This window comes from Sinocyclocheilus grahami, unplaced genomic scaffold (genome assembly GCF_001515645.1).
Source record: "Sinocyclocheilus grahami isolate Dianchi unplaced genomic scaffold, SAMN03320097.WGS_v1.1 scaffold1742.1, whole genome shotgun sequence".
Classification (NCBI taxonomy): Eukaryota; Metazoa; Chordata; class Actinopteri; order Cypriniformes; family Cyprinidae; genus Sinocyclocheilus; species Sinocyclocheilus grahami.
In genome coordinates, this window is record NW_015506921.1 from 247822 (window position 1) to 260323 (window position 12502).

At 42.3% G+C, this 12502-nt stretch overlaps 2 protein-coding genes across 2 annotated transcripts in view; one reads left to right on the forward strand and one right to left on the reverse strand.

The window, feature by feature from the left end:
* The window catches only part of rbm11 (RNA binding motif protein 11), a 4075-nt gene extending 1198 nt beyond the window's left edge, over positions 1 to 2877 (reverse strand). The window contains exons 1-4 of the mRNA XM_016258823.1: positions 2605 to 2877; positions 1195 to 1351; positions 1043 to 1106; positions 143 to 236 (exon numbers count right to left, since the gene is read on the reverse strand). Of these exons, the coding sequence (XP_016114309.1) occupies positions 143 to 236; positions 1043 to 1106; positions 1195 to 1351; positions 2605 to 2769 (480 nt within the window). The 5' untranslated portion in view covers positions 2770 to 2877. The remainder of the gene's footprint in view (positions 1 to 142; positions 237 to 1042; positions 1107 to 1194; positions 1352 to 2604) is intronic.
* Positions 1 to 12502, forward strand: part of LOC107572383 (T-complex protein 1 subunit zeta-like) — a 41684-nt gene that overhangs the window by 16985 nt on the left and 12197 nt on the right. The window contains exon 11 of the mRNA XM_016258820.1: positions 10462 to 10493. Within this exon, the coding sequence (XP_016114306.1) occupies positions 10462 to 10493 (32 nt within the window). The remainder of the gene's footprint in view (positions 1 to 10461; positions 10494 to 12502) is intronic.

Below are 12502 nucleotides of genomic sequence, written 5' to 3' on the forward strand. Positions count from 1 at the left end.
TCTATTAATTAAAAAAAAAAAAAAAAACATTTTGTGCTGTTAGCTCTTTTTGGAATAAAAGTTTGTTGATTATTTTTATATATATATATATATATATATTTTATTTTTTTATTGTTATTATTATTCTCTCTGAGTATGTTACCATGTCACTCCAGCTGTATGCTTCATTAGAAGGGATCTCCACTGGACTGCCATTTAAACTCAAAACCACATCATCCCGGCGCACAGCATCTGCACTGTAATGACGGGAAATAACAGAAAAATCTCAATAAAAGTCACACAATTAAAAACACATGACATTACAACATGCTAAATATCTCTCTCTCTTACAAAAAGAACACCATTCAAAAGTTTGGGGTCGGTTTCTGAGAGTCTCTTCTGCTCAAGGCTGCATTTATTTGATCAAAAATACAGTAAAAATTGTGAAATATTATTAGAATGTAAAACAGCTGTTTTCTATGTGAATCTCTGTTAAACTGTAATGTATTTCTGTGATGCGCAGCTGTATTTTCAGCATCATTACTCCAGTCTTCAGTGTCACATGATCTTCAGAAATCAGTATAATATGCTGCTCTGCTGCTCGAGAAATATTTCTGATTATTATCAGTGCTGAACACAGTCGTGCTGCACAATATTTCTGTGGAAACGCTAATACATTTTATTTTTCATATGAATGAAGCAAATCATGCTATCTGTTCCAAATAGTCTGCAATATTATAAATAGTATGTGCCAAATCATATATATAATGAAGAGTTCATCTGTTCATGCTTTGAGCAAATATTTCCCACAAAGCAACAGAAGAGGAGAGTCTTGAGATGGTTGAATACTTTACTTAAAGTAATGATTTTAGGTACTCCGGGGAAGCCAGACACATCTTTTGATATGGGAGTATAGGCTCTCTGACATACTACACACTCAGAATGATGTATTTTCCCATCAGCAATGAAGCACATACTTGCAGTCATATTATTACTATACTCCCCATCCTGCCAAACTCTGGCATGAACAGAAGCGGTGGAGTGTGTTTGTAACGGGACACACCTGTCTGCTATCAGTCCTGTCCCCGTGTAGTACGCACACGCATCACTTCTATGATAATGTCCATCTAGAAACAGCACAAGCGTTCGGTCACTGTGGACGTTCAAGATAACGTGTCCACCTTCAAGTCAACACCTGTTTTAGACGTTACCCACCGGTTTTACGCTGTAACTTGATGGGCTGCCCATAGAGCCAGATTCCATTGAGAAGCTCGACTGCGTAGGGAACCGCTTCAGCGTGCTTATAGTAAACACATCCATATGAAGCCTGCGGCCCATCTCTGAAGATACGCACCTCGTCTACCGGCCCGGCCTGAAAATATGGGTTTGAAAAGAGGATCACACATTTCCCACTTCAACAGAAACAACAAAAAAAGTTTTTTTATATGCATGCATGTATGTATGTATGTATGTATGTATGTATGTATATATGTATATATGTATATATGTATATATGTATATATGTATATATGTATATATATATATGTATATATATATATATACCATCACCTGCGTGCTTTCACATTGAGCAGCATTAACTACACAGAGCCGTTGTTCACTGACGAGCTGCGCCAAACCACGTTCATATTCGCGCGATTTTTAGCGCAGCTCGTCAGTGAACAACGGCTCTGTGTAGTTAATGCTGCTCAATGTGAAAGCACGCAGGTGATGGAGATTTACCGCTGATTACAGAACCGGCTTTACTGATAAGATGCGCGTTAAATATCGCATCTGATTTATCGTGCAGCCCTAATATATATATATATATATATACACGAATACATTACTATTTAAATAATAATTACTAAACAGATAAATAACCATTACAGCTATAAATGACAATACATAATTAGAAAAATATTCAAAACATTAATAATATAATAATAATAATAAACTGTAACTACAATAATAAATTCCTTTAAACAAATAACTAAATATTAAACATCAAACACTTTACAATTTAAATAATAATAATAATAATAATATCTAAAATAAATAACCATTATAACAATTATAAATGACAAGTAAAAATAAATAAAACATTGATGATACTACTACTAATAATAATAAATAAACTATAACCATGATAAATTACAATTTAAACAAACAAATATAATATAATATATACATATAAATATACATATTAAATCTAAATATGAATACATTACAATTTAAATAATAATAACTAAACAAACAAATAACTATTACAAATAAATAAATAAAAACATTATTGATAATAATAATAATAAACTAACAACAATAAATTACATTTAAACAAAGAAATAAATACAACACACTAACAAAACAAACAAACTGTGTAGTTCTACCAGAGACAGAAGTATCCAGCATTACTCTAGAAAAGATTGATTCATTTTTAGGTCAATGTTTTGACTTCAAATCCCACAAAGCGTGTCTAGTTCAACGATTACAGCATGATTAGCTCCTTGCTCTGAACGCCAGAAAACGAAGCAAAGAAATATGGGCTGCACAAACAGATTCGACAAGACAGTTATTGTCACTGCAGGAGTGTGAACAGGTGAATGATGAAGATGATGAAGAGCTCACCTGCAGGAACAGCTCGAACAGAATCTCCTCTGTCACGCAGCTGTGGATGTTCCCCACGAGGACCGTCTTGTCCAGATCTCTGTCTCGATCAAACATGCTCTGAAGCGACCGTGAGGCTGCTGCTGCTGCTGATGATGATGATGATGAGCGGAAGCGCTGGGACATGTCTCCCGGATGCTGCTCGGCGTCCTGCCCTCGTTTATAAGCTGAAGAGGATTGCGACAGCGCAGTGCTGTACTCAGCCTCCAGAGGGCGACACACATCTGGACTACATGCGTGCCCTTCCTGAGAGAAAAACCAGCGCTGTTGTTATTTGAAGCGCACTTTTCACTCGGACAGTCGCCCGTGTGAAGTGACGTCATGCACTAACTATCGCCCGTGTGACGTGACGTCATCCACTAACTATCGCCCGTGTGACGTGACGTCATCCACTAACTATCGCCCGTGTGACGTGACGTCATCCACTAACTATCGCCCGTGTGACGTGACGTCATCCACTAACTATCGCCCGTGTGACGTGACGTCATCCACTAACTATCGCCCGTGTGACGTGACGTCATCCACTAACTATCGCCCGTGTGACGTGACGTCATCCACTAACTATCGCCCGTGTGACGTGACGTCATCCACTAACTATCGCCCGTGTGACGTGACGTCATCCACTAACTATCGCCCGTGTGACGTGACGTCATCCACTAACTATCGCCCGTGTGACGTGACGTCATCCACTAACTATCGCCCGTGTGACGTGACGTCATCCACTAACTATCGCCCGTGTGACGTGACGTCATCCACTAACTATCGCCCGTGTGACGTGACGTCATCCACTAACTATCGCCCGTGTGACGTGACGTCATCCACTAACTATCGCCCGTGTGACGTGACGTCATCCACTAACTATCGCCCGTGTGACGTGACGTCATCCACTAACTATCGCCCGTGTGACGTGACGTCATCCACTAACTATCGCCCGTGTGACGTGACGTCATCCACTAACTATCGCCCGTGTGACGTGACGTCATCCACTAACTATCGCCCGTGTGACGTGACGTCATCCACTAACTATCGCCCGTGTGACGTGACGTCATCCACTAACTATCGCCCGTGTGACGTGACGTCATCCACTAACTATCGCCCGTGTGACGTGACGTCATCCACTAACTATCGCCCGTGTGACGTGACGTCATCCACTAACTATCGCCCGTGTGACGTGACGTCATCCACTAACTATCGCCCGTGTGACGTGACGTCATCCACTAACTATCGCCCGTGTGACGTGACGTCATCCACTAACTATCGCCCGTGTGACGTGACGTCATCCACTAACTATCGCCCGTGTGACGTGACGTCATCCACTAACTATCGCCCGTGTGACGTGACGTCATCCACTAACTATCGCCCGTGTGACGTGACGTCATCCACTAACTATCGCCCGTGTGACGTGACGTCATCCACTAACTATCGCCCGTGTGACGTGACGTCATCCACTAACTATCGCCCGTGTGACGTGACGTCATCCACTAACTATCGCCCGTGTGACGTGACGTCATCCACTAACTATCGCCCGTGTGACGTGACGTCATCCACTAACTATCGCCCGTGTGACGTGACGTCATCCACTAACTATCGCCCGTGTGACGTGACGTCATCCACTAACTATCGCCCGTGTGACGTGACGTCATCCACTAACTATCGCCCGTGTGACGTGACGTCATCCACTAACTATCGCCCGTGTGACGTGACGTCATCCACTAACTATCGCCCGTGTGACGTGACGTCATCCACTAACTATCGCCCGTGTGACGTGACGTCATCCACTAACTATCGCCCGTGTGACGTGACGTCATCCACTAACTATCGCCCGTGTGACGTGACGTCATCCACTAACTATCGCCCGTGTGACGTGACGTCATCCACTAACTATCGCCCGTGTGACGTGACGTCATCCACTAACTATCGCCCGTGTGACGTGACGTCATCCACTAACTATCGCCCGTGTGACGTGACGTCATCCACTAACTATCGCCCGTGTGACGTGACGTCATCCACTAACTATCGCCCGTGTGACGTGACGTCATCCACTAACTATCGCCCGTGTGACGTGACGTCATCCACTAACTATCGCCCGTGTGACGTGACGTCATCCACTAACTATCGCCCGTGTGACGTGACGTCATCCACTAACTATCGCCCGTGTGACGTGACGTCATCCACTAACTATCGCCCGTGTGACGTGACGTCATCCACTAACTATCGCCCGTGTGACGTGACGTCATCCACTAACTATCGCCCGTGTGACGTGACGTCATCCACTAACTATCGCCCGTGTGACGTGACGTCATCCACTAACTATCGCCCGTGTGACGTGACGTCATCCACTAACTATCGCCCGTGTGACGTGACGTCATCCACTAACTATCGCCCGTGTGAAGTGACGTCATCCACTAACTATCACCTTGACAGCATCTGATTGAGACTTATTGAAAAGAACAGCACGACACTTGATTTGTATTTCTAGGCAATGAAATGCATACACTGAGCACAACTTAACTTTTTTTTAAACTCCAAAAACAGATTAAAATAAAAACTTTTTTAGTTTATATATAGCCTATATAGACGTCATCCACTAACTATCGCCCGTGTGAAGTGACGTCATGCACGAACTATCACCCGTGTGACGTGGCGTCATTCACTAACTATCGCCCGTGGGAAGTGACGTCATGCACGAACTATCACCCGTGTGACGTGGCGTCATTCACTAACTATCGCCCGTGGGAAGTGACGTCATGCACGAACTATCACCCGTGTGACGTGGCGTCATTCACTAACTATCGCCCGTGGGAAGTGACGTCATGCACGAACTATCACCCGTGTGACGTGGCGTCATTCACTAACTATCGCCCGTGGGAAGTGACGTCATGCACGAACTATCACCCGTGTGACGTGGCGTCATTCACTAACTATCGCCCGTGGGAAGTGACGTCATGCACGAACTATCACCCGTGTGACGTGGCGTCATTCACTAACTATCGCCCGTGGGAAGTGACGTCATGCACGAACTATCACCCGTGTGACGTGGCGTCATTCACTAACTATCGCCCGTGGGAAGTGACGTCATGCACGAACTATCACCCGTGTGACGTGGCGTCATTCACTAACTATCGCCCGTGGGAAGTGACGTCATGCACGAACTATCACCCGTGTGACGTGGCGTCATTCACTAACTATCGCCCGTGGGAAGTGACGTCATGCACGAACTATCACCCGTGTGACGTGGCGTCATTCACTAACTATCGCCCGTGGGAAGTGACGTCATGCACGAACTATCACCCGTGTGACGTGGCGTCATTCACTAACTATCGCCCGTGGGAAGTGACGTCATGCACGAACTATCACCCGTGTGACGTGGCGTCATTCACTAACTATCGCCCGTGGGAAGTGACGTCATGCACGAACTATCACCCGTGTGACGTGGCGTCATTCACTAACTATCGCCCGTGGGAAGTGACGTCATGCACGAACTATCACCCGTGTGACGTGGCGTCATTCACTAACTATCGCCCGTGGGAAGTGACGTCATGCACGAACTATCACCCGTGTGACGTGGCGTCATTCACTAACTATCGCCCGTGGGAAGTGACGTCATGCACGAACTATCACCCGTGTGACGTGGCGTCATTCACTAACTATCGCCCGTGGGAAGTGACGTCATGCACGAACTATCACCCGTGTGACGTGGCGTCATTCACTAACTATCGCCCGTGGGAAGTGACGTCATGCACGAACTATCACCCGTGTGACGTGGCGTCATTCACTAACTATCGCCCGTGGGAAGTGACGTCATGCACGAACTATCACCCGTGTGACGTGGCGTCATTCACTAACTATCGCCCGTGGGAAGTGACGTCATGCACGAACTATCACCCGTGTGACGTGGCGTCATTCACTAACTATCGCCCGTGGGAAGTGACGTCATGCACGAACTATCACCCGTGTGACGTGGCGTCATTCACTAACTATCGCCCGTGGGAAGTGACGTCATGCACGAACTATCACCCGTGTGACGTGGCGTCATTCACTAACTATCGCCCGTGGGAAGTGACGTCATGCACGAACTATCACCCGTGTGACGTGGCGTCATTCACTAACTATCGCCCGTGGGAAGTGACGTCATGCACGAACTATCACCCGTGTGACGTGGCGTCATTCACTAACTATCGCCCGTGGGAAGTGACGTCATGCACGAACTATCACCCGTGTGACGTGGCGTCATTCACTAACTATCGCCCGTGGGAAGTGACGTCATGCACGAACTATCACCCGTGTGACGTGGCGTCATTCACTAACTATCGCCCGTGGGAAGTGACGTCATGCACGAACTATCACCCGTGTGACGTGGCGTCATTCACTAACTATCGCCCGTGGGAAGTGACGTCATGCACGAACTATCACCCGTGTGACGTGGCGTCATTCACTAACTATCGCCCGTGGGAAGTGACGTCATGCACGAACTATCACCCGTGTGACGTGGCGTCATTCACTAACTATCGCCCGTGGGAAGTGACGTCATGCACGAACTATCACCCGTGTGACGTGGCGTCATTCACTAACTATCGCCCGTGGGAAGTGACGTCATGCACGAACTATCACCCGTGTGACGTGGCGTCATTCACTAACTATCGCCCGTGGGAAGTGACGTCATGCACGAACTATCACCCGTGTGACGTGGCGTCATTCACTAACTATCGCCCGTGGGAAGTGACGTCATGCACGAACTATCACCCGTGTGACGTGGCGTCATTCACTAACTATCGCCCGTGGGAAGTGACGTCATGCACGAACTATCACCCGTGTGACGTGGCGTCATTCACTAACTATCGCCCGTGGGAAGTGACGTCATGCACGAACTATCACCCGTGTGACGTGGCGTCATTCACTAACTATCGCCCGTGGGAAGTGACGTCATGCACGAACTATCACCCGTGTGACGTGGCGTCATTCACTAACTATCGCCCGTGGGAAGTGACGTCATGCACGAACTATCACCCGTGTGACGTGGCGTCATTCACTAACTATCGCCCGTGGGAAGTGACGTCATGCACGAACTATCACCCGTGTGACGTGGCGTCATTCACTAACTATCGCCCGTGGGAAGTGACGTCATGCACGAACTATCACCCGTGTGACGTGGCGTCATTCACTAACTATCGCCCGTGGGAAGTGACGTCATGCACGAACTATCACCCGTGTGACGTGGCGTCATTCACTAACTATCGCCCGTGGGAAGTGACGTCATGCACGAACTATCACCCGTGTGACGTGGCGTCATTCACTAACTATCGCCCGTGGGAAGTGACGTCATGCACGAACTATCACCCGTGTGACGTGGCGTCATTCACTAACTATCGCCCGTGGGAAGTGACGTCATGCACGAACTATCACCCGTGTGACGTGGCGTCATTCACTAACTATCGCCCGTGGGAAGTGACGTCATGCACGAACTATCACCCGTGTGACGTGGCGTCATTCACTAACTATCGCCCGTGGGAAGTGACGTCATGCACGAACTATCACCCGTGTGACGTGGCGTCATTCACTAACTATCGCCCGTGGGAAGTGACGTCATGCACTAACTATCGCCCGTGTGAAGTGACGTCATCCACTAAGTATCGCCTTGACAGCATCTGATTGAGACTTATTGAAAAGAACAGCACGACACTTGATTTGTATTTCTAGGCAATGAAATGCATACACTGAGCACAACTTAACTTTTTTTTAAACTCCAAAAACAGATTAAAATAAAAACTTTTTTAGTTTATATATAGCCTACCATTTTAATGTTATTTTTAAATTTAAATCAAATGTATCTTACAATAAATTATATATAATGAAAGTTGATGATATAAAGAAATATAATATAGGCCTATTAAAATAATAACCATACAGAATTTTTAACAATAATTTGTATATAACTTATATCCATCATGCATTATTAATTAGAATCATTTCATAATTTTGCAACGTTATGTTGGTCAGCTTAAAAAATAATATGTACATTTCCATCTGAACTGTGTTGAGAAAAGTGAGGTTTTCAAACATGTTGATAGCTTGTGATGAACTACACCTGACTTCATCCACTGAACATTAACAGCTGATTACGAGTTACTGCGACAATAATCAACATGCTGTTTGGGATTACAATTAAAAACATATTTTTCTTTTTAATGTTATTTTTGAAAATACAATTAAATGCAGATTACAAAAACGGTATGAATATATATATATCTATATTGTATTATGAATATTTTAATTTCACAGTTTCCCACATGATGCTGGTCATGCACGCAATCCGTCCGAGCCTCGACACTCGCTCAGATCAATGCAAAGCCACCGCAGAGCAGAGCCTATAGCTTCAGCTTCGTGTCTGTTCTTGCTGTTGCTCGCCGCAGGTGCAGCAGAGGGGTTTGAGGAATATGCCTCCTGTAGGTGGATGTCTGCAGGAATCATGGGTGGAGCTGGGGTGAAGGAGGAGCTGTGTGTAAGTGTGTCCCCTCACTGTTTCCTGGAGGCTTCTTCAGATGATTACCAGCGACCCGACAGCTCACTCCTCCAACACTCCTCCAACATGGTAAGACATCCTTCACGTGCCATATGCCTTGTTGCAGTCAGATAGTGATGTGTTATGATAGTGTAGTATGTGCTGTTTGTTTGAGTGAGTTCATGTCTGTCTGTGTGTGTGAGTGCTGTGTCGGATTCAGTGCTGCTTCATGATTTCACTGAGGGTTAGGGTTAGGGTTAGGACACGGTTGATGTAAATGTTCGGTGGGTTTTCTTCTGCTTGTTTTGATCCTCGAGACTGCAGCTTCAAACCAGCTTGTCTTCTTTTCAGCTTCAGCCAGTTCAAATGCAGAGTCCCTAAAATGTTCCATTACACAACCGCACAGTGACTCTCCCAAAAAAAATAACATACAGAGGGTTTGTGTGAGTGTCTGATCAATAATGGGAATTTCTATCGACTTCTGTGGGTTTAATTCTGAGCTAATAATATTTAGTATGTTTTGGATCCCAAAACCTTGCGTTTTTCTGTTTTTTAGTTTTAGTCTCCTTGTGACCACATTTGGTCCCCAAAACTTCAAAACACATCAGGGTAATGATTGGTAACTAAAACTGAAAGCACAAAAATAAATAAAGTAAAATAAAGAAATAAACAAGTAAGTAAAGAAATAAACAAACAAAAAAATACATTTTATTTAAAAAAGAATCAGCTAGTTTCCAAAACAACATATAGTTTAAGTTAAAATAAACTAATGAAATAAATAAATAAAATAAACAACATGAACTTTATGAAAACTATACAGACATATTTAAAAGCCAAATAATAAAATAAACACAACAAACACAATCACTACAACTTTCAAATGAACCCAAAAAGTGAAAATAAAAAATATTATTCAAAATATAAACAAAAACAATAATGGTATATCAATGATACCAAAATAGCACACACCCTGTTGACCAGTAATGAGTTTCATGGAAACTCTGTGTGTGTGTGTGTGTGTGTGTGTGTGTGTGTGTGTGTGTGTGTGTGTGTGTGAGCAGGGGTCATTGGAAACTTGTGGTTTCGTAATGAGTAAAATAAGTGATGTGTGGCTTTCCAAAAATTGCTTAATAGTTTTATTTGGCTAACAATAAAAAAGAAAGCAGAAGTGTTTTGCACTGCTGCTCTATAAAACCATACAGCATTTTAAAGCGAGAGAAAAAGCTGCAAAGATGAGAAGTGTGTGAGATCCGCTGTAGACGGAGGTTCCTGTCTCCCTCGATGCAGGTCTGCAGGACGCTCTGCTGGAGGCTCGTGTTTGTGACGCTGCTGGTGTTTGACGCTCACAGAGGTAATGTTGATCCAAATCCACATCAGCTGCCTTCCATGTCACCTTTCTGCCTTTGTAATGAACTGTTTAGAAGAAACCACATGACATTCTTCCAAATGCTCATATTTCATCGTGGTTAACTTACACAGCCTGAAACAGCGTGAGATAATGAGCTGGGAGTTTCTGTATTACTCACGGTGGGTGCTGTCTCATTTATGGTGGGTGTTTCTGTAGAAGTTCTCTTGAAATGTTAACACAACTCACAGATGTAGCATCACATTTTTTCCACTTATTTTCATGCAGTGTAGATGTAAATAGAATGAATGTTAGGCCATTTGCAGTGTTGGGGAAAGTTACAATGTATTACAATATTGTGTTACTCCCTGAAAAAGTAACTAATTGGGTTACTTAGTTACTTTTTAAGGAAAGTAATGCGTTATGTTACTTTTGTGTTACTTTTTCTCATCTGGGCTGGGTTTGCTTGTTTGTTTTTACTATAAAAATTTATATTCTTTCATTTCTTATATCATTCTTATTTAAAATGAATTATGCAATTATGCAAATTTATTTGCTTGAGATGCAGAATGAAAATATTAAGTGTTTTCTGAGATGTTTAGCAAAATTAAGTTATCAGAATCAGAGTCAGAATGAGCTTTATTGCCAGGTATGTTTACACATACGAGGAATTTGTTTTCGTGACAGAAGCTTCCACAGTGTAACAGAATGACAGCGACAGAACAAAAAAACAGATAATAAAAGAAGAATTAAAAAAAAATAAAAATAGAACAAGTAAATAAGGAATAACAATATATAAATTGACAATTGTATGTGCAGGTATATTACAATAGACAGTTTTGTATGTACAGGTATATTATGTGCAAAGTTTATGCTTTATGCATATTATGAGTTTATGCTTTAATAACAAGTCCACTGGCAGATATTTGTTCTTGTTTCAATCATAAATTCTCTTCATTTTGATACATTTCTCAGATAAACAAGAATTTTGTTTGTTATTTTGATTCTCACATAAATGCATCTTGATTTACATTTTTTCCACTTATTTTCATGCAGTGTAGATGTAAATAGAATGAATGTTAGGCCATTTGCAGTGTTGGGGAAAGTTACAATGTATTACAATATTGTGTTACTCCCTGAAAAAGTAACTAATTGGGTTACTTAGTTACTTTTTAAGGAAAGTAATGCGTTATGTTACTTTTGTGTTACTTTTTCTCATCTGGGCTGGGTTTGCTTGTTTGTTTTTACTATAAAAATTTATATTCTTTCATTTCTTATATCATTCTTATTTAAAATGAATTATGCAATTATGCAAATTTATTTGCTTGAGATGCAGAATGAAAATATTAAGTGTTTTCTGAGATGTTTAGCAAAATTAAGTTATCAGAATCAGAGTCAGAATGAGCTTTATTGCCAGGTATGTTTACACATACGAGGAATTTGTTTTCGTGACAGAAGCTTCCACAGTGTAACAGAATGACAGTGACAGAACAAACACACACAGATAATAAAAGAATAATAAAATAATAAAAAAAATAGAACAAGTAAATAAGGAATAACAATATATAAATTGACAATTGTATGTGCAGGTATATTACAATAGACAGTTTTGTATGTACAGGTATATTATGTGCAAAGTTTATGCTTTATGCATATTATGAGTTTATGCTTTAATAACAAGTCCACTGGCAGATATTTGTTCTTGTTTCAATCATAAATTCTCTTCATTTTGATACATTTCTCAGATAAACAAGAATTTTGTTTGTTATTTTGATTCTCACATAAATGCATCTTGATTTTAAGAATATCTGCACTGGAAAACAAGACAAAAATCCTGAGGGAGAACAGAACTATTTGATCAGAAGTTACAGTAAAATGCATTTCTATATTCTAGTGGCAAGGCTATTATAGATAACTAGAACTGTAATAAATAAAAAGTAAACTGAAATCATCTCATATATATATATATATAATATAATATAATATAATATATATATACTGTGTATATATATATA